The 25,274-nt window shown below is 58.5% G+C and overlaps 1 protein-coding gene across 1 annotated transcript in view; it reads right to left on the reverse strand.

Moving 5' to 3' along the window:
- Nucleotides 1-1,544: 1,544 nt before the first annotated feature.
- Nucleotides 1,545-25,274, reverse strand: part of TTYH2 (tweety family member 2) — a 42,409-nt gene continuing 18,679 nt past the window's right edge. The window contains exons 3-14 of the mRNA XM_054047316.1: nt 20,819-20,930; nt 16,487-16,707; nt 15,098-15,193; nt 13,837-13,909; nt 13,088-13,157; nt 12,478-12,533; nt 11,879-11,971; nt 11,256-11,348; nt 10,961-11,103; nt 9,373-9,558; nt 8,351-8,429; nt 1,545-4,056 (exon numbers count right to left, since the gene is read on the reverse strand). Coding sequence (XP_053903291.1) covers nt 3,976-4,056; nt 8,351-8,429; nt 9,373-9,558; nt 10,961-11,103; nt 11,256-11,348; nt 11,879-11,971; nt 12,478-12,533; nt 13,088-13,157; nt 13,837-13,909; nt 15,098-15,193; nt 16,487-16,707; nt 20,819-20,930 — 1,303 coding nt within the window. The 3' untranslated portion in view covers nt 1,545-3,975. The remainder of the gene's footprint in view (nt 4,057-8,350; nt 8,430-9,372; nt 9,559-10,960; nt 11,104-11,255; nt 11,349-11,878; nt 11,972-12,477; nt 12,534-13,087; nt 13,158-13,836; nt 13,910-15,097; nt 15,194-16,486; nt 16,708-20,818; nt 20,931-25,274) is intronic.

The following is a 25,274-nucleotide window of genomic DNA, read 5'->3' on the forward strand; positions in this document are numbered from 1 at the left end:
CTGGCACGGTTAGAGAAGATAATGAGGCAGATTGACTATGGGTTTTACACAGTATGGGATTTCCTAGGAAAGGCACGGCCCTGGTAGCCTCTGTTTAGAGCTGCCCATTTAACACTACCTCACAAAACCAGCCATTGTGATAGCCAGGCCTGCTGGCATGTCCAGCAGATAGGTCAAGAATAAAATGGGCCAGAGAGACTGAGCTGTCCTCAGTTGAGGCACCACACCTACCTGCGTTGTAAACTGCTCCCTGGATTCCACGTTCTGGAGCTTTTACTGCCATCCTTGTTAGCAGCAATAAAACCAAAATTTGATATCCTGGCCCTAAAAAACAGCTTTGGTAATAACCATGACACACATGGTGCCATTTCAGTCTTTTAACAACCTAGATTAATATCCTTAGATACCGGCATGTGTTTAATACAATTTAAAAACTAAACATTTGCTACGCTCAAGTGGGTTCCGAAGATGAATTAGAGGGCACTAACTGTAGTCGAGGTGTTGGGAGTGCGACTTGGGTGTTTTTAATTTAATGCAAATTAAATACATTGTGCGGTATCCATCTACAGCAGAACCTCAGAGTTACGAACACCAGGGTTACGAACTGACCAATCACCCACACACCTCATTTGGAACCGGAAGTACACAATCAGGCAGCAGCAGAGAGAGGGAAAAAAAAAAAGCAAGTACAGCACAGTACTGTGTTAAATGTAAACTATTACAAAAACAAGGGAAAGCAGCATTTTTCTTCTGCGTAGTAAAGTTTCAAAGCTGTATTAAGTCAATGTTCAGTTGTAAACTTTTGAAAGAAGAACCGTAAGTTTTTGTTCAGTTACGAACATTTTAGAGTTACGAGCAACCTCCATTCCCGAGGTGTTCGGAACGCTGAGGTTCCACTGTATTACACAAACAAGTTAGACCATAAGGTGGCACTGCTCTCTGTATCAAATAGCCGGGCCCTAGCATCCTTATATCTGGAAGAACTTTCTCATGCTCTGAAATTAAACAATTAGAGCTAGGCAAGTACTGGGGGGAAAAAACCCTGCATTCCAGAGATTTTTTTAAACAACTTCTGTTTAACTGCATTTGTGTTCCTTGTAAACACTCTAGCAAATCCGTTTGCTGGTGTGAATATTTGCAGCAAAGGCAAACCATGAAGTGAATATTGTAGTCTATTGGCAGAAAGTCAAGTTCAAACCCACAGATCTATGTGGGTTTGAATAGCACTGTAGGACTAGGGCACCTCAACATTTAAATAATCCGTGCATGATTGTGAGCATTTGCAGCAGAAACCTGATTATAAATGAGTCAGTCAGGGAATGGAAGCAATAGCACGTGACCTGTGCCCAATCAAAAGATATCTTGGATTGCGGAGATAAAATACTCAATTCAGCATTTGCAGCAAACTGTTCCTGCAGCTAACTGTTGGCTGCAGTGTGCGCCCAGCTCTGGAGACCAGGCTAGGATAGACTGAAGCCTCATCTATGCAAGTCAAGGAAGATGTTGGCAGACACCATCTTGCCCTAATAAGGATCAAAAGGAGATGAATGTTTAGTCCAAGTTTTTATTGTCTCCTTCCTGGAGGGTACATACAAATCAAGCTGGACTCCCAGTTCCTCCAAGGAGCCCAGAATGAGGTTAATTCACATGCGTTTAAAAACAGCTCTTCTACCAGTACTGTTACACTGAAACATTAAAAGCAAAAATGAAGATTTTCAACCATACCCTACCGCTAGTCACGCGTAATATGGACGTACAAACAATGTTATGGTGCCTGATATGTACAATTATCTTTAAAAGACCCAGGTAATAAAACCTCCACGAGGCGTCTGCATGCCTGGGAGGGCAGCTCCGCACAGTTGAGGACGAAGAGCCTGTTCAGTTTTAGCATCGCAACCACAGCGTTAGGCTAAGAAGAGCAAAAATGAATGTGGAAGGATAGCTCAGCACCAGCAGGGCAGGCTGGGCCAATGCCATCCAACCAACCTGGCACGATCCAGGGTTGAGAGTTTCTGTTTTTTTGTACTTGGGTGGAACGAACCCTGGACCAATTGCTCTGTTCTGAGGTGGTGGCTGCAGGCTGGCTTTTCTCCCTGTTTGAGAGCACAGTCTTGTAGGGGGTACAGCTCCACAGCTTAGGAGGAACCATGATTCAAATTCAGTTCTGGTGCAAGCAGATGCAACCTCATTGATTTCAAATGGAGCTCAAATGCTTATGCTAGGGCTGTATTTAACCATGGGAAGAGGACGGACCCAGACGGATCAAGTGGGTAGAAAAATCTCTCTTTCCATCTGGGTCTTTTAATCCTCTGAATCCAGAAATTAGCATTTCTGCTGACTGCTGACTAGGTATTCTCTCCTGTCCCAAAGGAGAAGTGAGGAGGATGACAAAGGGTGAACCTGTACTTTCTTTGATTATGGAAGGGAGAGGAGGTAACTGAGGTCTTGTCTACACTAAGAGAAAATAGTGTTGGCAACAGCTGTGTTACAAGACTATTGTAGCTAACAGGTTTCTCTGATCAGTGTGAACAGGGGAGTTTTCTTGAGAACCTTCTGTTGGGTTTAGTCTATAGCACTCTTTAGCTCAGCAACGTCCACACTCCTCAGAATTGAAAGAAGTGCCACATACCACTTGCTGCTAACACCATTTCAACGGCTGTGGGGACGGAGTCGCAGAGCTGCCACTTCCCACCACACGATGGGACAAAAGTGGCTGCTATCCTCCACGCTGAGTGGCAGGAGAAAAGGGCCTGAACGAGATGCAGCCTCTCACACGATTCTTAAAATTATCTCAGGGTTTGGATTAAAATATTTTCTAAATATTTGTTCTAGGAACAAAAATCGGTGCCAAAAAAAATGACAAGACCTGCAAAAGATTTTTATATAAAAACCATGCAAAACCAAAAAAAACCTTCTAAAAAAGGCAAAAAAATGTGCTGTGTATGTCTGTTCTTTGGATAGTCGATAAAACCACTGGTGGAAAAAAGATACCAGCAAAAAATAATACAAGGACAAATAGTTATTCTACTTACTGTGAAGTCTCGAACACCTGAGACCATCCTGGCTTATTCCAGTAGCAAATGGACCGCAGGACAGGTGAGGGGAAGTGTGTAGGTCTGGTATCGTACATACCAAACAGGTGCTACAGAGAGTGTGGGGAGGATGCCGTCATGATGCAAGCCCACCCACTGGGACCCTCAAAAGGAAGCTGGAATCACTAGTGGTTGGTATTGCATTGCTGCAGGAGTGAGGAGCATCTCCCCACTTTGCAAGGTGGTTGTGCGCGATACTGAACAGTGGATGTGCCTGTGTTCTGTGTATTTGGACAGTGTACTGGTCTTGTTATTCACACCTAACTAGTTATAAAAGGAAGCCCGCCAAAGGCCCTCCAATACATAAAATAACCCCAAGTTGGTGCAAATAGGAAGCAAAGAGGGACCCACCCCATGCACAAAGCTGCTTCAGTCTTCAAATTGGCAGCGGCTGTCATGCTAGAAATGGCAGAGAGCCATATCCAGCCCCCCAGGCCGGCGAGGCAGAGAGGTGGCAGCACCTAGCCTGTTGCATCACAAGCCAGCTGGAATCCCTGCTCCACGCGGGGGATGGGTGGAGATAGGGAAACCAGGTTTCAAGCGAAGGGCATGAGGGAAGTTAGTTGAGAATGGAGGCTGTGGGCACCGTCCCATGTGCACTTCAGAGAGGAAGACTAAATGTGAGCAAAAGCTGCCAGATGATACAGGAGGGATCTGCAGAGCACACGGAACATGCTCTGGGCTTCCAGCAACCATCAGCTTTTGACCTGCAATTTGTCCTTCAGCCAGAACCAGCTCCAGATCTCTCCTGTTGGCTCCTGTCCCTTCTCTTCTCCAGCAAGAGGCCTTTTTGTTTCATGCGCTTTCCAGTTGCCTTTGGTTTCCGTTGCAGAAACGCTGTTCATGTTTTCATCTCTTGGAAGTTGCTCAGGGAGAGCACGCGTTAGGCTGGGAATTCGTTGCCATAATGTCTTATATGCTCATCGTTGACAGAAAGATACGTAGCTCGCATGCTGGGAGAGTACTGTGGAGGAGAAGAGGGAGATTAAGAAATATGTTCTGGCTATGGTCAGTAATCAGGTGAGCCGCTTGGTAGTAGAAGCTGTGCTGCTGAACTTGGAAATGTCTGTTTAAGACCCCAAGTCAGTACAAGAGTAGGCTTCAGTTGCAAACCTATCTATCTGAGAGTTTTATTCTGCCACCCATCACCACAGTATCTGGGCAACTTCCACATGAAGTCAATAGCAATAGTGAAGTCCCAAGGGGATTTGCGGAAGTCTTTGCATTTTAATTTTTGAGTTAGTCCTTTATTTATCGGTCAAGATCCCGTGAGTAAGAGGAATTTGATCCTATTTATGGGCAAGTTTCCTAGCCTGGTGAAGTGAAATCTAAAGTGTTATCTGTAAAACGAGATTATTTTATTTATGTCTTAATTATCTAATTTTACCCCAATTCCAGCATTTCTTTTTCACTCTGCTGGGACAGCGAAATGAGATCACTCACCTTTGTTTTCTGATTTTCAGGCCCTAGCTCAGAAACTGAACTGTAAATACGACAGGGGAAATTCTAAACCCTAATTAAAAAACTCCACCACTCTCCCTTCAGTTCTTTAAGCCATAAGAAACCCGAAGGGACCCAACGGCAGATGGGTGTGGGGTCTAAGCCACCCAGCAGTGCCTTAGTAATGAACGGGTCTCCTCCCCTGCATCATTTGCTATTTCGGCCGCCCAGGAGAGACAAGGACAGTTGATTTAGGTGGCTCACAGGTCATGGTACATGGAGGAGGAATTGATTTGAAAGTATTTTGTTCTACTTTTATTTTATGATGATAGCACCAAGCAGCCCCAGTGTATCCAAATGTTCCTTTCAGGTTCACATACTAACTGCGCTGAGGTGAAGGGATTTCAATGAGAGGTACCGTCACTCATTATAGTAATTCTGTCCTGACTATGGCAACACGTATCAGTGCTTGGTTTCCAGGTCTACCAAATACGATTTGGACAGTGGCAAGTTGGAGGGCAAAGGGGTACGCCTGCTGGGATGACCCCTCCTTGCAAAGAACTGTGCCATGCCGGGCTGCCCCCCGGAGCAGAACACACTGCACGTGACAAGAGGGAAAAGGCACAAATGCAATGCACAGAGTGTGTGCACCAATCACTGAGGGGGGCACTGAGGGAGAGGAAGAGGAATGCACCGAGACACGCCAGAGATAGTGTGAGGATGCCACGGCTCACAGAACTCCCTCTATAGGACGCAAGTTTGCCGACTGACCTTCTGTTGAATTATTAGTACATGGAGATTACCAGTTCCAATTCTAGTTCCCATAGGATGAGACAGGCAGTGGGAAAAGGTAATGAAAGGCTGCATCTGCACTAGCCGGCTTCACACTCGCCACCAGACTAGCACCGACAGCTCCATCAGTGGGAGCACTGGACAGCTAACCCTGCTCTGAATAATCCTAGACATAGCCTAGGTCTGTCTTCACTGCAGAATTAGCAGGCTCTTACTCAGGTGTTGCCCCTCTCCCATCCACACACAAAACTCACTGACCCCAAGTTCAGCAGTGCTTCCAACCCGGGCTAGCTGGCTCCTCTGGGGCTACAAACTAAAACCCGTACTGGTCACCCGCCCACTTTGCAGTATGGACACAGGCCAAGTCATTCAAGTGCTTATAGTCCTCCAGTGCCTTCCCACAATTCCCCCCGTTTTCCCACAATTCACTGAATGAATCAGAATGTCTTAGCACAAAGAACGATGCGATACCACAGAGGCCCTGAAGGTACGCACGTGGGAGCGCAGAACCAGTGGAGGACACGGTAACTCCAGCAGGGCTTTGCAGTGTGGCTGCTCACACCTGGGGTAGGCCAACCTGGGCGTCGCTCGCCCGAGCTAACTCTGCAGTAGGACATGAGCATTGCTCCCAGAACCAGGGGGACTGGGGCTGGCTGCCCTGGAGTAGGTGCAAGGGTGGGAGATTTGAAGGGAGAGGATAGAGCAGACAGCCTCAAGAAATTCCCATCCCAACAACAATGCAAAAGGAAATTCTCTCCCCCATTTAGTTTAAAAGAGGGGGAGGGGAGGGAAAAAGGTCCCCACCAAGGCAAGGCATTAGGGAAGATTATTCAGGGTTTGTTATTTTGGAACTCAAAAGCCCTTCCTCAGGGACCTCAATTAGACTGTTCAGTGCAAGGATGGCAAAGAGCCGGGCGGGGCATGAGCTGGCCACAATGGCCTAGCGCCTAGCCATAGGCTACATGACACCGGCCCGGGGGGATTACAGCCAGAGATGGAGGTGTCTAATGGGATTTCATGGACAATGCCCATCGTCTTCGGGGGTGGGGGGGGGAAGCAACCAATGCATGGAAGAATTAATGAATGATGATGCTATCGAGGCTGGAGCTTAATGATTTCTAGCAACCATTGAAAGGCACGTGCGCTCTGGAGGTCTGGGTTCAAATCCTCGAGTCAGGCTCCGAGGGTCCGATGAGTTCAGCAGGTCTCAGCCTAGTCCCCATTTGCAACCCCCCAATAAACCACTGTGCAGCAGCCTCTGCAACAGGGTCCGGTGAAGGCATTCTGGGGCCCTGGGCATGCTGTGGCCCCACCCCTCCCGGGGGCAGTGGTGGCCATTACACAAGCGCCACCTGACTGGGCAGGGCTGGCTGGGCCCTCTTTGGGCAGAGCTGAACGACAGGCCTGCATTTCAGCCGTTAACAGGAAGCCCTTACACCTAAACTGACACTGCTTAGTACAAAGTGCTCGCACAGCTAATTGCAAGCCGCTCTGGGCAGGTGCCAGATCTCCCTAGTCATCTAGAGCACCAGTGTCTGAGCAATTCCAAGGATGGAGGCTGTAACTCACTGCAAGAGGCATCCCCCTGGCACAGCGCGTTCATTCCAAGAAGCCGGTGGGGAGCAGCTCTGAGGAATATTGGCTGGGCAAAGAGGATCAGATACTTAAGTTATTTTCTAAAAATTCCTTCCCAGCGTTACTGCCACCTCCTCCAGCTAGATTTACTCCAGCTGGGCTCAACGCTCATCCTGGCTTCTGGTCATATTTCACTCAGACAGGGCAGGGAGGAGACTATTAAGGCAGAGAGAGGTGGAAGCAGTATTGGGGAGGGGGGAAGCGTCCCCCTTTTCTGTGGAAAGGGCATTTTGATGGAGATTTTCCAAACAGCCTCCTGATCAGTTTCAGTCCCTCGTTCTAGTTAGTTTCCCTTCCTGACATAGGAACACAAGGAGAGTATACTGAAGAACTCAATGGGTTGAGAAAATCTGGGAGCCCTCCACACAATCCAGGCGGATTCAGGCTTTGGACTGGTGTTGAGATACACAGAACCCCTGGGTCTGGCTCCAGAACCCCTACTGTCAATGGTTTCCCATTTCTGTTCCAATGAAAGCAAAACACGTACAAAGAAAATATACAAAATGGCAAACAGGACAGCTAAAACGATGGACATTATTAGGGGAACAAAATGACCATCCCAAAACAGAAAAGAAAAAAACCCCAAACTTACTCTTGATGGGCAACTTAGCTCCAAAATAGTTGATGCAAAAACAAAGCAAACATTAGCAGGCAAGATGTTTGTAAAGAACATTAAGCCAAACACTCCAGGTAAATGGAAACAGGATTTGGGTTACAGTGAATACATTCTACAAAAATCTTGGGAGAAACAAACAAAATAAAAAGATCAGAACCAAAGCAAATGAAGCAAAACTTGAGTTTGTCTTCTGAAATGTTTAGGACACCTCCCCCCCACTTTTTTTTTTAAACAAAAAAGCCAATGCTTGGAGAAGATTGGAGAAGAAATCTGTTAACGAGTTAGATACGGATATATTTGTTTTTAAATATGGCATCAAGCAGAAGGGCATGACAAGATGCAATAAAATGAAGCCATATGACGTATCGGTGATGTAGCTGGAGAGCCGTGGGGAATGAATCACCTGCTCTTTCATGAGCCATTTTCTCCCTCTTGCTCAAGTGGCGTATCAAGAAGTTCCACCTCCGAGTCCAAAAGGCGGGACTTCCTGTCCCGGCACTACATTTCTGAACGTGCCGATTCCTGGCTTGGGATTATCATTGCCAGAGGTACCGTGTTCAAAGGACAGGGTACGTCCATTAATGCCCAAAAGCAAGAGGGGCTGGAAGAGGAATTGTTCACGAGCCATTGTCACCAGCTCAGCAAACAAACCCCTTTGGTTTCTGATGAAGTGGAAGGATTCCCCATCACTTAGCAACACGATTAAAATAATAAAAACTGAGAAAGCAAAGAGGCCCTATTATAAAAACGACTTGGCTTCAGATGCCCATCGTACCGTAGGGGGAGGAGAGCCTCTTCCAATCAACGGGACATTTTCATAACGCGGGTTTCCACCGAAGAGCGCAGCCTGGTTCCTGTGGGGAGACGGAGGAAAAGCCCTTCAGAGATGGAGACCACACGTTGACCGAGCACCACCCCAGAGGGACATGTCTGCTGAATGGACCAGATCTCCCAGGGCTCTCGTCTTTAGCAGCACCAGGGGGAGGGTGCGCCAATTCCCTCTCTCGTTGGGTCGGAGGACAGTCATGGAGTGGGATACCGCACCTCCATGCAAAGGGGATCTGGGACACTCCAGAGCCCTCTACAAACACTGGACTGGTTCTGGGACTGGTTGGAGGAGGGAGGCAGAGAGCTGTAAAGCAGACAAACAGTGGGGTCGAGAATGCCTTCAGCACTCATGGACGGTTGTGGGGTTTGCGGTTTTCTAGCACCGTGCATGCCACGGTCAGAGAGCTTTACAGACTGACACCTATCAGTCCTCTCTCTCTCTCCTACTGAGGGGCCAACAAGGCGAAGCGACTTTCCCAAGGACGGGGACTCAATAGCCAAGTGGGGCACAGAACCCATCCCTCCCAAGCAGCAGTTCCCTGCCCCAGGACATCCCCCCCAGCGCTGAGCCTTCCCCCAGGGAGAAGTCAGCAGTGAAGCGAGACAGCGAAGGAGGGGCGGAGAGGCGAGGGGGCCGCACCAATCTTTCCCAGGAGCCTTCTTCCTCTTCACACCAGATCCGAGCACAGGGCTCTCACCCTTCTGAGCTGGAGAGCTGTATATTCCCCCACCCCCCCATGGGGGAGGGGTGCTTCTGTCTGTTGATGCCTTAAGGATCCGCTCTAAGCCTCCCCAACAGCCCCCCGAGGCCCCTCCAAGCAGCAGCCCCGGTGCCTCTAGCTGTCCCGCCGGGGAAGAACTGGAGTTTCTGAGCGTGCGGTTTTCACAGCCAGTCCATGAGCACCCAGCACCGCGGAGGGGTTCCCCAGCGGGCGAGGGGGCTGTGTGTTGAGGACGGAGCAGCCTTACATGTACTCGGACACTGGGGCATTGGAGATGGTCTGTGCTGGCGGGTGCAGGCTGGTCTGGCTACCCAGACTGCTGCTGTAGCTGCAGAAGCTGCGGAGCTGCCCGCGGGTGGGGTTGTGGGTGGCGATGCGACGGGCCTGCGGGTTGAAGGGGTCTTCCTCGTCGATGTCGTCGTAATCCCGATCCCTGGAAGGAAGGGAGGAGGGGCAGCGCGGCCCGTTAGTCACCCTCTGACGACGCGGGAGCACGGCCGGCCCAGGGGGGCAGCCCCCGGGGACGGTAAAGGGGCCTCTCTCTGGGCAGCCTCAGCACAGGCACCGTGACAAGAGCACGGCCGTGGAGTCTGAACCCGGGCCGAGCTCGCCCGGCCTCGTGCCTGCTCTGTGGAGAACAGGACCCGCAAACCCGCCCTCCTCCCGCCACCCCCGCTCAAACCCGCCCTCTTCCTGCCCCCCGCCGCCCCCCACCTCCCCTCCAAGCCGCCCTCCTCCCGCCACCCCGCCCTCCTCCCCTCACCCCCGCTCAAACCCGCCCTCTTCCCGCTACCCCCGCCCCTCCCCATAAACCCGCCCTCCTCCCCTCACCCCCGCTCAAACCCGCCCTCTTCCCGCTACCCCCGCCCCTCCCCATAAACCCGCCCTCCTCCCCTCACCCCCACTCAAACCCGCCCTCTTCCTGCCACCCCCGCCCCTCCCAATAAACCCGCCGCCCTCCCCTCACCCCCGCTCAAACCCGCCCTCTTCCTGCCCCCCACCGCCCCCCACCTCCCCTCCAAGCCGCCCTCCTCCTGCCACCCCGCCCCTCCCCATAAACCCGCCCTCCTCCCCTCACCCCCGCTCAAACCCGCCCTCTTCCTGCCCCCCGCCGCCCCCCCACCTCCCTTCCAACCTGCCCTCCTCTCGCCACCCCCGCCCCTCCCCATAAACCCGCCCTCCTCCCTCACCTCCACTCAAACCCGCCCTCCTCCCCTCACTCCACCTCTCCTCAAACCCACCCTCTTCCCCCCCCAAACCTGCCCTCCTCCCGCCCCTTCCCTCCAAGCCGCCCTCTTCCCGCCATCCCTCCACTTCCCCTCCAACCTGCTCTCCTCCCCTCACCCCCCACCTCCCCTCAAACCCGCCCTCTTCCCGCCCCCCCCCCCCACTTCCCCTCCAATCCGCCCTCTTCCCGCCACCCCTACACCTCCCCGGGGAAGGCAGGGCCCCAGGGCTGGGAGAGCTGGCACAGGGCAAACCCACGGCAATTGGACGCCATGACTTTGGAGGAAGGGACCAGCCAAGAGACATGACCCGGTACTGCCACTGCCTGAAGCGTTCAGGGCCCAGGCCCGGGCAGCGACGCTCCCCAGGAGTCACCAGAAGCCAGAGGCAGCCAGTGTGCCAGGGAAAGGCGGCTCACAGAGCCGGCTCCTAGGGTAAGGAGGCTCCGAGTCAGATCACCCACCCTCTGTGGGCACATACTCCCGGATGGTTCCTGACCGGCCACATGCAGCATTACAGCTTGGCTCCCCAGAGCGGTGGGGAGCGAAACGACTCCCACCTTCCCCCTAGAGCGGGCACCAGCGGCGCAATCCCAGGACCGGACCCACCTGTCGGCAAAGTGCTTCCAGGCCCGCGGCGTGGCACAGATGAGAGTGGAGAAGGACATGGCGGCCAGAAGAGAGAACAACGCCAGATAGAGCAAGCCCTCCACCCCGTCGTAGCAGACGCCCATCAGCCCGTCCAGGTAATCCTGCAGTGGGGACAGACCACACCATCTTGCTCCTTTCCCCCCGTGCTACCACTGGGCTGGCAGGCGGCACCGTGCCAGCCCCAGGGTGAGCCATGTCACGGGAGGGAAAGCTCCCCCCCGCCCCGATGCCCTGGCAGAGACGCCCCACCCACCTTGTGCAGGCCCCGGCAGTCCAGCATGGCCGTCAGCTGGTGCAGGCTGGTCTCGGAGGAGTTCAGTAGCTGCTGGATTCCAAGCAGGTCTTTCTGCAGCCGAGAGAGGAGGGGCAAGGCAGAGGCACTGAGGCCAGCTGGGCAAACAGGGCAGCTGGTGGAGCTGGCAGCACAGATGGGGATGGCGTGTGGGGGGAGGGGGGCAGGAGCTGATGCACAGCGCAGGATGGGCCGGGGGGTTCTCCCTTAAACACAGCAGCTTGGGACATGGCATGTGGCCCCTGCCCTGGCCATAGCTGAACTTTCATCCCCAACGTCTTGTGCGTTCCAGACACCTCTGAACCGTTCTGGCCTCGGGTGCAGGATTTAGGGTGGGGCTAGAACGCCTCCCTCCCCTCCCCGGCTCTCAGCCCAGGAGGAGCCGTGCCCGTCCTGCAGAGTGGCTGGGGAGAGGGCAGCCAGGTGCGCTGTGGGCTCAACGCTGGGCACACACGGTGGGTGGCATGCACCGCTGTGCAGAGGGAACGGGATGGGTTTCGGTTCCCGGTATGAGGAAGCATGGAGCAGCCTCTCCTCCCCACTGCTGCCCCGGATCTGACTGCCCAGCGCAGGCCCCGCCTTACCTCGGCTGTGGGGAAGAGGGGCACCGCAAACTGCATCAGGCCCTGGATCTGAATCTGCATGGTGGTGAGCGAGCGCTGGTAGATGGTCAGGGCCTGCATGGCAGAAAACAAGACCTAGTTCTATGGCACTGCCCATGCCACCCGCAGGAGGGCAGGAAGAGCAACCCCCCCCTCTACCCCCACGCTGTCAAGACCCAAAGGCCAAGCTGGGCATTGTAACCCTGCAGAGGAAAATCCAGCCAGTGCCAGCTATGCCCGTTCTGGGCCTGGGATCTGCAGAACAAGCCCGGGAAGAGAGTTTGATGCCTCGATTTTTCCACCCCAAGGTGCCTACGTGGACTTGTCTTGTGGCTGCGGTTGGCGCTGGCAATGCCTGGAGCACTGGGATCGGGAGCCGCATTCCTGCCCCAACTCCCATAGGAGACACTGGGCTCCTCACCAACCCCTTCTCACGCTGGCCCCCATCCTAGACAGAGTCAGCCCCTGTCCTCCCACCCCCCGCAGGCACGGCAAGGGGGAACACCCAGGCACGGGCCGGTTTCCTTTCCAGCGCCGGCCTCTGGGGAGAGGGGCTGCAGGAGGGGCTGGGGGCTCCGTACCTGCTGGAAGGGGTTGCTCAGGTTCTGGCTGCAGTACAGGTAGTAGTGAACCACTTCTGCAACGCAAGCACAAGGGGAGACGTCGGAACCCAGGGGGACACGCGGCCCGCCCCTCGCGGGCACCTCTCAGCCAAGCCAGAGAGATCCCTCCAGCCCTCCCAACAACCCACCCCAGCACCAACAGGGTACCAGGCCCCGCGGCACGGGAGCAGGGAAAGCAGCGTCTCTGCACAAGAGAACCATTCGCCTCTCCCGAGAGGCCTGGACGAGAGAGAGATGGGCGGCTCTGCTGGTGGCTGTCTGCCATGGACGGCAGCGGGCCAAGTCATGCTGCAACGTGCCCGCTGGTTTCAGCTCCACTCCAGGTGGGGACGCGAGCAGCAATGCAGCGTAACTTGCACCAATCTGGCGTAGCTGGAGAGAGCTGCCTTCGCTTACACCAGGGCTGAGGTTAGCCCTCAAGGAATCCCCGATGGCTGCAAGTTACACGGCCCTGCCTCTTACCCCACTTGGCCACCCACGGGCGTCCCCGCAGGCGCCAGAGCCGCACCCCGCCAGGCACGCTGGGCCCGTGTCTAAGCGCTACGCACAAGAGAGGCGATTCCGTCACCTGCACTGAGATCGCCCCGAGTTAGGTTCATGATGAACTTGTCCGGGGCGACGCAGAAGTCACTGGTGCCCTGCAACAAGCAGAGAACACACGCTCACCGCACTGCCCGGCCCCTCGGAAAGCACCCGGGCCAGGGGGCAAAATGACAGCTGGGGGGGGGAGCACATCGCTAGGAGCCACAGCAGCTCCACCACACACAAAACTGGGCCCATTTGAACAGATGGTGGAGGACCAGTTTTACAGTGTCTGTCCCCTAAGCAGGTCTCCCCATGCCTCCCACAGCGGACACCAGCCCGATTCCTCTGGCCTCTCCGAACCCTATTTACACCCGTGCTCCGGCACCACCTCGTGCAGCCCCTCCCGCACGGTGCCGCCAGCTTGTGCGCACAGGGCCCCGTGCCCAGCGTGAGGGGGGAGCGCCCCTTTTGGCCACCACCACCCTCGGGATCTTGCATTTAGTCCCAGGCACTGCAGGATCAGACCCCCCCCCAGAGCAGAGCAGGGGCCGGTTCCTGAGGGGGGAGAAACCAACGCAATAGACACCGCGCCCCTGCACCGCCGTGGGTCATCGCCGCGCCTGCTCGAAGCACAGGAGAGAGACGGGGATTTGGCAGCTGCAAGCCAGTGAGGGCCCCGCTTCCCCAGGGAGTGGGCAGCAGCTGCGTGGTGTCCTAATGGGATCCAGGCCTTGAGCTACTCCTGCTAACACCCGCTCTGCGAGGCCAGCCGCTCTGGTCCTTCTCACTCACCACAGCCGCAGACGTGTCCACAGCCAGGGAGGCCCAGCTGAGGATGAGCGTCACCAGCCCGCAGCACAACATCCTACGGGAGAAAGGGAGACAACTCAGTTACGGGGACCCGAGATCTCCCAGTGCCCAGGCCAGGGCAGGGGGTGTGGTCTCGACTCGACAGAACACGGGCTGGGCCTCTGCCTCTGCCTCACCAATGACCTTGGGAGAGTCACTGCTCCGAGTCCCCATCACGCCACGCTGCACCGGGGCCTTGCACGCTTACGTGAGCAACTAAGGAGTGGTGCAAAGTGGCACCAAGTGGCTCCAAGGGGAGCCCTGTGCAGCCAGATGGTCCAATGTGGGGACAGGAAACCCGCCATTTGCCATTGAGAGAAGGCATGTGGCCCGTAAGGGTTCAGAGGTCAGGAACTTTGACCCTCTGCCCTCCTGCTGCTGGCGCACCCCACCTACCCCTTGCAATTCCAGGCTACGATGCACAATGGCTGCCGGGCCCTTGGCTCCTCGTAACTCCTAGCACCCAGCAAGCTGCCCACCCCTGCTGGCCAGGGCAACCCCGGGGTCTCATGTGCCAGGACTGGGCCAGTGGCAACAGCTGCTCTCCTCAGGGCTGGGCTGGCGATGGCCATGCAGGGAGAGCGCCCATGCTACGGGATTGAGGGCAATGCCCAGCCGCCCGCCTGGCCTCTTCCCCATCTCCTGGCCAGCCAGCAAGTGACCCCAAGGACCAGCCTCCCTCAACACCAGCCTGTTCAACAGCTGAATTATTAACAAGCGCTGCAGTCGGGCTCTGGCTTTATCCCGTTTGCGGCTTGAGCTGCTGCGCTGCAAGGATCCATCCTGCCTGCTCTCCTGTCCCAGGCGGGCTCTGAGCCGGACGCTCTGGTAGGGGGCGTCTGCCACGGGCGGGCTGGGAATTGCAGCACTGTAACGAGCCACCCTGGCCCAGTCTGGGAAGGGGTGTGTGTGACTCTTATCGAGCACTGACTATAACGGCGCTGTCCTGCTGCTCGCGGGGGGGAGCTGACCCTTGGGCAGAGCAGGGCTCTCGGTGGTGCAGCAATGTCCATCCTGCAAGTGCGTCAGGGCCCCTGTGCCAACCCAAGGGAGGCAGGCGCAGGGCCAGTTCGAGGCCTGGGGAAGGGCAGGTGCCCATCTCCCCTCCCAAAGCTAGCAGCAGCCTCGGCGCAGCGCAGGAGGGTGGGGCCGGACGGGCAGTGCCCACCCCCCGCCAGACAGTGGGGCAGAGGTGGCTACTCACGTGGTGAGGAGGCACCTGGAGCGCTTGGCCAGCCCCAAGCAGGCGATGAGGCAGATGATCAGGTCCAGGATGAAGAGCAGGAGGTAGGAGAGCCACCTGGGCCCAGGGGAGGAAGGGGAAAGGCTGTCAGAGTCCCTGGAGGGCCACCTACCCCAGAGCCAGCCGCACTCCCCCGGAGAGGCCAGCACGTGAGCTGCAGCCGCAGGGACGCCAGGAGATGGGGTGAGATGGACTCTGGCCTGACCCAGTCTGGCTGCTCGTACGCTCAGGGTGGGGACGGCAGGAGCCCTGCAGTCTCTGGCTGCCCGGCTGGATCTCAGCCTCTCCCCTCGATGGCAACAGACGTGCACCCGCGGCCCTGACCCGGCCGCTCTTCCATTGTGCCTGTTGCACGCTTCACGCCTCTGCCACAGGGGCTGGTTTCTGAGCAAGGGCTTCCCCCTGCCACGGAGGCAGATGGGACAGCACTGGCTCGGGCAGGACGGGTGTACAGGCTGCCCACGTGGGCGGGGATGGAGGCGCGTTTGGTCCTATCAAGTCCAGCACCCCAGGAGCCAGCCCAGGTCAGCTCCCTATGTTAGACCCCGAGGGGATGGGGTTTCCTCTGCTCTCCCTCGGGGGACACAGACTAGCTCAGAGCTGCAGGCACCTCCCCCTCGAGGTTCAGCCTAAACTCTCTGCTCCCCGGGTCAGACGCTGCATCGCTGAATACGACCCGAGCGCGCCGGGCAGCGACGGGGCTGAGCACACGCCAATTACAGCCCCCGGGCGCAGCCAGTTCCCGACACCAGGCCAAGTGGGGCTGGTGGATACGGCTGCAGCAGCCCTCGTGGGGCACAGGCGGTGCTGCAGGCCGGGTCTGTGGGGAGCCAGCGGGAGCGCCGGCGCATGGGGGCAGGAGGGGAGCACGCCCTGTCTCTCCCCTGAGGCGCAGGAGCCCAACGGGCGCTCCGGTTTCATTCTGGTTCGTTAACCCTGCAGGGGAGGGAGAAGTCAGCCCGTTTCTGCTCATTAGAATCTCTGCCCACAGCCAAAGGAGCCAATTAAAATCCTCGACTCCAGCGCAGCGGGACGCACGCTGCGGACGGCTGCACTCACAGCTCCGGGGTCTGCTCCATTTGGCTGGGGAGCTCCTGCCCCCTCCCCCCCCAATACTCCCTCCCCGCACCCCCGAGCCCCTTCCCTGCCATGTCTGCAACAGGACGGTGAAATCCCCCATCGGCAGAGCCCCCAGTTCAGCAGTGTCATCACCGCAGCAACCCGCCAGGGCACCAGACAGGAATTTACCCTGGCGCAGCTCTGGGCTCCTCCCCTACCCAGCCCCACGGTGCCGTGCTGGCCGGGCCCAGGCGGTGCAGTGCAGACCCCAATCCGCGCCCCCCCGCTCACCTGTAATACTCCACGTAGCCCACCTGGCCGGCCACAGTCGTCAGGTCAACGCTCACATCCTGCCAGACCGGCAGCCCCGAGAGCTGCAGGACGATGTTGCCAGCCATTTGCTGCAGGAACTTCAGGGTCTGCACGTAGTCGCCCCGCGTGGCGAAGATCTCGTTCAGCCGAGCCAGGTGCTGCTCCAGCCCCACCTTCATCTGCACCGTGGTGCCCGAGACCTGCCCAGGGGAGAGGAGCAGGAACAGTGAGCGTGGCCCCTGCAGCCCGTGTGCTGCCCCATCCCACCCAGCGCTGGCCCAAGGGACCCCCTGCAGGACAGAGCCCGTGGGAGCAGTGCCCACCTCGGCGGGCTGTGCAGCGACGGAGAATCAACAAGCCGCTGATGAGCAACAGGAGCAGAGCTCTTCGCAATGGGGGGGGGTTCTCCCTGATCTACGGATGGAGTCACAGAGCCCCAGGGACCTGCCGGGCGAGTCCTTGGGAACAGGCTCCGGGCGTGACTCAGTGCTCATACCAGAGCATCTGCTTCTCTGCCTCTCCAGCCCAGCGCCCAGGCCGCCCTGCACACGACCAGGCCGCCCCGCCTGCCCTGGCCAGGCTAGCGCCACAGCCAGCAAACAGCAGCTCCCACCCCCGCATGGAGTAACCCGGCAGGAAGGGGAGGGCGCCGCGCAGGGGCACAGGGAGTGGGGGCAGGGCTGCCAACAGCACCAGCCTGGCAACGGTAGGGGCTGCCCCAAGCTAGCGAGCGACTCAGCTGGGTGTCTATCAAGGGCAGAGGGGACCCTCGTTTCCAGCCAATGGCACAAACAGGGCCCCCTTCGCCCCCCAAAGCAGGCCAGCAGGGAGCATTTGCGAGTTTAAATCCAGCCCCTGCATTAGCTCTGTAAAGGTCTCCCCAAGCGGCAGCGGATGGATCAGTGCAGCCCGGGGCCCCCAGCAGGGCCAGAGCTCTGCGCTCTGCTCTCCCCAGTGCACCCTGGGAACAAAGGGGCTCCTCGTACAGACATCTCCCCCACGCTGACCAACCCGACCCAGGGCAGGTCAAGTTGCCCCAGTGGCAAAACTGCCGGTGCCCAGGTCGCCACCACGGGCGCTGGCATGACAGCGGGAGATCTGACAGACAGCTCGGCGAGGGCAAGGCCGGACGGCGTGGGCAGGAGAGGAAAGGCCTGGCTGGTTGTATCCCCCCAAGCCAGGGCAGACGCCACAGCCGGCACACCAGCTCCTGGGATGGGAGCTGCCTGTGCCTTGGGGCGGGGAATCAGCCTGTAGGGAGCAGCCCCCTCTGCTGGAAAACCTCCCAGCTCGGCATCTAGCGACGCGGTGCCGCAGAGGAGCAGTTCTGCAGCTGGGGTCTGACCTAGATCCGTCACTCAGCTGACTGCGACGCTGCCTCCGGCTCTGAAAGAAACCCGCCGCTCCAGCGGGGCCGGCTGCCATCTCCACGCGGTCTGCACAACGGCACCGTCCTGCGCTCCCCGGACGCCAGGCCCAGCACGAGGGCTAGACGCTCCGGGACCCGGTGCTCCTCCAAACAGAGGGAGACAGGACAGGATGGCATCACTGCCAAGTGCTCGTGTTCATGCCCCCATGGTATCTCCAGGGGTGTTGCACCCGCTTAACAGAAGCAGCCCCCGATTTTGGGTGCCTCTGCCCAACCTGCAATGCCCTGGGCCTGGTTTCCAGCGCTCCCGCTGATTTCAGCTCCGTCCAGGTGGCTGGCCAGCCCCTGGCTCCCTGGGGGCTGAGAACATTTGGGAGCTTTGGCTTAGGCCACTCGTGTTGGTCACACGGCGTGTCGGGGAAGATGTGAGGCACGGAACCCAGGAGTCCTGCATCCCCCTCTCGGCTCACCCCACAAAGGGGAAACAGACCCCAGAGGGGTCACTAATACCCTGTTATTTGTTGGTTTATCCGTCCAGGTGCCCCTACCAGCTCTCACCAACCATCGCCAGCCCGGGCCCAGGCCTGCTAAGCACAGAACCAGCAACCACCGCCTCGGGGACCGAGCTCGGCTCTCCCGGGCCCAAGGCCAGCCCCGACAGCCTGTAGGGAAGGCATGTACCATTACCTAGCTGGCAGGCAGGCCAGTTCCATGGCCAATGGTCCAGAGCCTGCCAACAGAAATCTCCCCAGGTGCCATCTAACGGGCTGGCACAGGGCACCGTGCCCTTTGCCCCACCACTGGGGATAAGGATGGCAGACCCTGTGCCTGCCTCCCCCCGCGCATGAGACTCCCAGGGATTCCCGGGCACGTTCCAGAGAGCCCGGTGGTCCCCAGGTACGTTACTGTGGGCACGAGGCTGTGCCAACGCGCTGACTCGGCCGTCGGCGGCGCTGCAGCTGAGCCAAACTGTTTGGCCGACGCATCTGAGCCGTAGCCAGCAGCTCCCCTGTTACTCCCATCCTGGGCTCGCTCCTTCACCCTGCCTTCCTCCCCCCCCAGCTCTGCCCCACAATCCCCACCGCTGCACTCCTCGTGAGCGGGGACCTCGCCGGGCAGATGTGCAGACCCTTCCCAGCCTCGTTGGGCATCAGGACAGACTATTCCGTGCACGGCCATAGCGCCAGGACCCCGCTGCGCTAGGTGCTGTACAAACAGGTCCAAGACGGCACGAAAGCTGTCTGAGGCAGGGATTGAGTATGAGACAAGAGACAACAGGTGGATCCAGACACAGGAGCGGGGAGCACAGGGAGCCAGTACTGGTCGGCAGGATGCATAGTGCACTCAGCTCACCAGCTCCGGAGCCATTGCCAAGTTTTCCCACTGGCCTCCAAGCAAGGGGGCGTTCTGAGGAGGGCGGGGAAGGAGGATGAAGAGGGAGCTTTGTGGATGGTCTCAGGGAGCTCCTCCGAAGCTCCAGGGGCAGCATGGGAGAAAGCACAAAGGGGCTGGTTTGAAAACGCAAGGGGGCACCGGAGGCTGGGCTCATGGGCTGATAGCGCCTGAGAGGGAGAGTGGGGACAGACAGTGAAGGGCTTTGAACGTAGAGACAAGTAGTTCCGTGTGATGTGCCAGAGAAGAGGCGGCCGGATGCACATAGACGGGTGCCACGGTCCAAGCACCAGGCTAGGAAAAGGATCGTGGCAGCAGCATTCAGAATGGAGCCGAGCGGGGACGAGAGAAGAGAGAAGAGCAGAGAGAAGGACGCTGCGGTGATCGAGATGCAAGCTGGCGAGCGCCGGAGCGAGAGGTTTCGCTGTGTGGATGGACAGGAAAGGCAAGGCCGTAGCTCAGGGACGTCAGGCAGGGAGAACTGGCGAGATTTAGACACAGGCTGGATGGGAGCCACTGTCGAGGGGTTTCAGGTGAAGAGGACACCCAGGTGCGGGCCTGAGTGACAGGCATGATCGATTGACACAGGAGGTAGCGGGGAGAAGATGGTGAAGAGCCATGCTGAGCTCGGGCGGGTGGCCGGACACCCCTGGGGAGCTGTCAGAGAGACAGGGCTAGATCTGCGTTTGGCCAGGAGACAGGCTAGAGCAGAGGCAGATCCGTGCGTCGGCAGCACAGAGATGGCAGCTGAACGGGGGTTTGCGGATGAGATCACCCAGGTACAGAGGGAGGAGAGAAGGGGATGCAGGACAGGCCCCGAGGAACCCCCGCAGTGTGCCGGAGAGGGGATGACGAGGATTCTCCGAGTTACCTCCTCTGCCACGCCTAGCACTGGTGGCTCTCCAGAAATGTCCAACGCCGGGAGCGCTGCCTCGGCCTACTCCATCGCGCTGGGATAAACCCCTGGTTTTTCAGAGGTTTAATTTCTCAGCCAGCTTAGCAGCTGCAGGAGGGAGTGCCAGCGCAGCCCCCGCAGCAGAGATGCCAGCTGATCCCCGTAATCTCTGGAGGAACACAGCTGTCTCTAAGACAAGGCCCGTCCAAGAGACCCACCGATTATATCATCCGAGCAGCTTAGAGCAGGAGCGAGGATGGAAAAACCGGTGAATGCAGCAAGCCCATGGCTGGTAGGAAAACATGGCCAGGCCAAGCACGGGTCAAATCACTTTCCTGCTCTGTGCCTTGGTTAACGATACCCACCAGCTCTGTAACAGACTGAAGGCCGGGGACTGAGAACCAGTGATGGTTTCTGCTATGTTAGCGTCTCATGCCTGGCGTCTTCCCAAAGCCCCACGTATCTGCCACCCAAGCTAAGGAACTCAGGAGAAGCATCACACCCCGCAAGGGGCAGTCCTGGACTCTCCCCAGGCCGCAACGACCGACCCACCAGCCCCAGCGCTTGCCAGGGAGAAAGACCAACAGCAGCTGCTTCGGATGCGGGTGGAATATCCCACAATGCACCTGTGCGGCTGACCCCAGCAGGCCCTTACCAGCGTGTCGATCCCAGAGAGGGTGTGGTTGGCATTGTCGAGGGCATAGATCAGCTGGTACACCCCATCGTTGGTCTCGCTGTTCCCATAGAACCCGATGCCGACGGCAGCGCTAGGGACGAGAGAAAACGCAGGTTAGAGGAGAAGGAAACAGCACAGCTGGCTCTAGGTGCCAGGGGCACGTTCTCCACTGCTGACCTGGCCCTGCTGTAGCAGAGGAAGGCGAACGAAAGGCAGCTCTCTGAGCACCGTTACAGCACATTTAGTGTGTGCACGAGACGTGACTCACCCCAGCTGGACAGGCCTCCTGGGGGGAGCGGCCAGTCCTGGGCCTCCGGCACGGCCAGCTGGGAAATGGAATGAAGCCCCTGCAACTGCTTGCCAGGGCAGCAGGGTCCCTGCGGGTGCCACCGGGCTGTATCCGGCCAGTGCCCTCCTCCAGAACGGGGCGTCACCAGGAGTGGCGGCTCAGGGCTCGTTAAGGGGAGGAGCCAAGGCCAACTATACCATCGCTTCTCCCTGCCCACCCATGGGTTTGGGTCAGAGACATCAGGACTGAATCGCCCTCGGCCCTAGAGGCCGCTGAGCGGGAGAGGGAAGGTTTGCCCCATCGCTGCCCCGGCTGTACCTGCTCTGCGAAGGGAGGGCGTCGCCCGTCACCAGAGTCCTCCACGCCCCGCAGGAGCGCCGCTCACGGAGATCCCCACCCATCAGAGCTCCCCTTCGCCCCACACTGGGACTCCTGGGGCGGGGGCGTCATTTACAAGAATGGAAAAGCGGGGCAGGGCTGGAGGGGGTCCAGGCTTGAAACAAACTCAATCCTCGATACAAAGCCATCAATAGCTTTCAGTGCAGCCCAGAGCTGCCCGGCCAACGATCTCGTCGCCTGCCCCTGCCTCTCTCCTGCCCTTCCCCAGCCACCAGAAGGCGATCTCTTGCTCCCCTGTGCACAGGGAGCAGGCCCCATTCGAGACACAGGCCGGGCAGAAGCAGGGTAGGAGATACCGGGCACCTGCAGAACTGTCAGTGCTGCCCTACGCACCCCGGCCCAGTGGTTCAGTTCCCTGTTACACGGCCTTGGGTGACTCACTAGGTCTCTGTGCCTCAGTTTCCCGTCTGTACCAGTGTGTTGTGAGGATAAATCCACTCAGATACTGCAGCGACAGCAGCCACAGAAATACCCGAGACCGAGCTGGGCACGAGCATCCAGGTGCTTCAAGGCGGAAGTGCCAACACCCCCGATTTGGGTCCCAGGGAAGGCAGCGGTGCCCCTCCGGGTGGGTGAGAGGAGATTCTCTGCTCACGCTGGGGCTTAGCGAAGCTCGAAGCCAGACACACAGGCTGGATTTGAAGCCAGCCCCTGCGAATGCTGCGAGATTTAGGCCGCAAAGCCTGGCCAAACAGATTACGAGAATCTGTCAGAAAAGAAAACGCTGCCTCCGATGAAACTTGCTCCTTGGTTAATCCCCAGGAGGGGACAAGGAGTGAAAGCTGCATCTCCCGCTAGCCCCTCCTCGGCCCTGCGAGCCAGCTGGCCTCCGGGACCCGGAGCAGAGCCCAGGAGCCATGCCACAGGCACCCGCTCAAGCTCCAGTGACGTCAGCTCTGCTGCCTGCCTCACAGATACCCCCAGCAGCGTCCCCTCCGCATCCACCCCAAGTGCCGACCGCCGAGCCGAGCCGGGCGGACGAAGGGGTCTACGGGCTTTGCTCTTGTCCCAGGTGCTCCACTGTATCATGTGCACGCTTCTCCCTGCCCCCTAACAGAGCCATCATGCCTCCCCCAGGGTCCTGAGCGGGAAGGCAGGGCTATCTCACAGCACCGGGCAGCCAGAGAGCTGGGTTCAAGCCCCGCCTCGGCCTCGCCCGCCTCAGAAAGGCGAAGGGAGTTTCTGCTGGGTCGTTACAGGGTTTTGAGGGCCTCCCAGAGGGAGCGCAGGGCGTTATTGTGGCCTACAGACCTGTCTTGAGGGGCCCGGCCGCCGCATGGGGTGAACCCCGCAGAGCAAGGCGAAGGGCTGCTGCCGCTCCCAGCTGGGGAGCACACACACCAAGGACAGGGCCCCCGATAGCACCAAGCCCAGCGGCTCCCGCGCCCTCTGCGCGTAGGCTAGGCTCAGGCTGGGCTGCTGGGACCGAGAGCCTGGGGGGCCCTGGAAGGGAGGAGCGGGGAGTGCTCGGCCCGGCTCCTGGAAAGCAGGCCCTCGCTGCTCCCGCACTCCCAGGTGCAGCGGTCAGCGACCACGCTGGACAGCAGCCAGCTCTCCCCATTAGCCTGGTAATGGCTGCGCTCTGCTCCAAAGAGGCTCCACTTAGCCATGGATGGGGGTTTGGGCGCCTCTGGAGGGCTATAAAGCCCCAGCTCCGTCTCCTCCCCAAGCCACAGCACTCCACAGGCCCCCACGGCCCGGAGCAGCGCCAGCTGCCCCCAGCACTTCTAACGCACACGGAGCGAGATGCTCACACCCGCCACCTACGAGAGCTCTCCAGGCACCGGGCAGTGCCAGGGGACCCTAGCAAAGGGAGTGCTCCGACAGCCCCACCCGTCCCACCGTGTTCCCCTGGGGCAACAGAGGGTTAACACGCCCCTGGGAGCTGGGTTCAAATCCTGCCTTTGCTCACCAATGAAATGACTCCGAGTCCTGCCCTAGTCCTTACCGGGCAGCTGGGTATTCTGTGCTCGGCAGAGGCCCAGCGCGGTCATGGTAGGGGATTGGGGCCCAGTGGCACAGCTGCGGGGTAGCCCGACACCAGAACGGCAGGGGATTGGGCACATGGGCTCGGCAGCTGTGGTGGCGCCGAACTTTGCAAGGGCAGGTGGTGCAGCACCAGCAGAGCCATGGGGCCACTGGCATGCCAGCTACAAACACTGCATTCACCCTAATCTACAACGCCAGAGCCCAGACGCGCTCTCAGTGGTGCACAGCTGCTGCCCGTGGCACTTGCGAGCCTCTTGGGAAGCCCCAGGGGAGTGAGGAAGTTGGGCAGTATTTGCTTGTCATTGGAGAAGAGGAAACGCTGATTCCTCTCCAAGCAGCTGGCAATCAGAGCCGAGCTGTCCCTGGAAGTCACATGGAGCGGTGGTGGAATGGGCCCAGGGAGTGGGGGGAGCCGGCTGTCACGGGAAGGGCATGCTGAGCTAATCAGCAGCGTTTGCTTCCTCTTTAGAGCGTGTCTATTGCCACACACTGAATGCTCTGTCTGGTCTAATGGGAGGGAAGAACCATCGCTTTCTTCCCTTCCCATGGGAGCGGATCACGCCGAAGCAATCAGGAGCCGCCGCCGCCTGGGGCAGGAGCCCTGCCTGGATGCACTGAGAAGGGGAATCCCAGCAACGCAAAGCAGAGAGCAACAGAGCAGCCCTAGCCCCCCGGACACGACCTGCGTGGCAGGGCGAGGACGGGCTGACGAACCGTCCGGATTTTGTCTCGACCAGCCTGGGCTGCTGGCAAATTTTCTTACAAGCTTCTGAAACCGGGGGAGGGCTTAAAACCGCCTCCGGTGAGGACATGCAACTACCAGGCAGCAGGAGACGGGCATCAGCTGCCCGCCCACCGCAGGAGAGCCAAGCAGCAGATTGGAGCAGAAGTGCCCAGCGGGTTAGCGCCGCCAAGCTGAGACGGCGCCACGCCGGGCAGAGCAGCGGCTGCGGGAGCGCCTGGGCCTCTCCCTGCCCCAGGCAGGTTTAGATGCAGACACGGACCCAGAACCGGATGAGCCACTAACTCCCCTAGAGACCCCCCGTCACTCACTGCTGCCCTGGCCTCAGAGCCGTGCCACTCCTGGCCCCTCAGGCCTGCCGTGCCAAGCCAAGGCCAGTCGCGCCAGGCCATGCCAGTCACAGGGATGTTCTCTGCCAGCACCCCAGAATGGCACTACCCCCAGCAGGACAGCAGAGCCTCTCCCAGCCGCCTGGGATCCCTCCGGGGCCCACTCCCTGCCCCCCCCATTTCTAACTGACCCAGCCTCCATCTGTAATTAACCCTGCACCTCATGTGACCAAAGGCTGCCAGCTGTGTCAGGCTGCAGGCTGCCATCTGCTTCAGGACTGGGATTAGTGACCCCAACTCCCCGCTGCCCCCCGGGATTAGCCAGCACTTCTAGGAGGCCGCATGCACACGGGGCCCAGAGCCACCAGCTACAGCAGGGAGGGGAGGTGCAGCCTCCGCCTCCAGCCCCGGACCGAGGAGCCTACGCCCAGAGAGGAGCCATCAGTATTTAAGCCTCTGAGAGCTGGATCTAATCAAAGCGATTCACGTGCGCGGCTGGCCCACAAATCCAGCGCCGGGCGGGAGACGAAGCCGGGTCGGAAGGCAGCTCAGCGGGGAGAAGAGGAGAATCCTGGGCACGCAATAGGGATGACGGGGAAAAAAAGCCGCCTGCCTCTTCCCCCTCCGCCAGCGACTCGGGCTTGGGGGCTAGCCGCCCCGAGAGCCGCTCTGAAGGCAGCCGGGCTG

This window comes from Malaclemys terrapin, chromosome 13 (assembly GCF_027887155.1).
Source record: "Malaclemys terrapin pileata isolate rMalTer1 chromosome 13, rMalTer1.hap1, whole genome shotgun sequence".
Lineage (NCBI taxonomy): Eukaryota > Metazoa > Chordata > Testudines > Emydidae > Malaclemys > Malaclemys terrapin.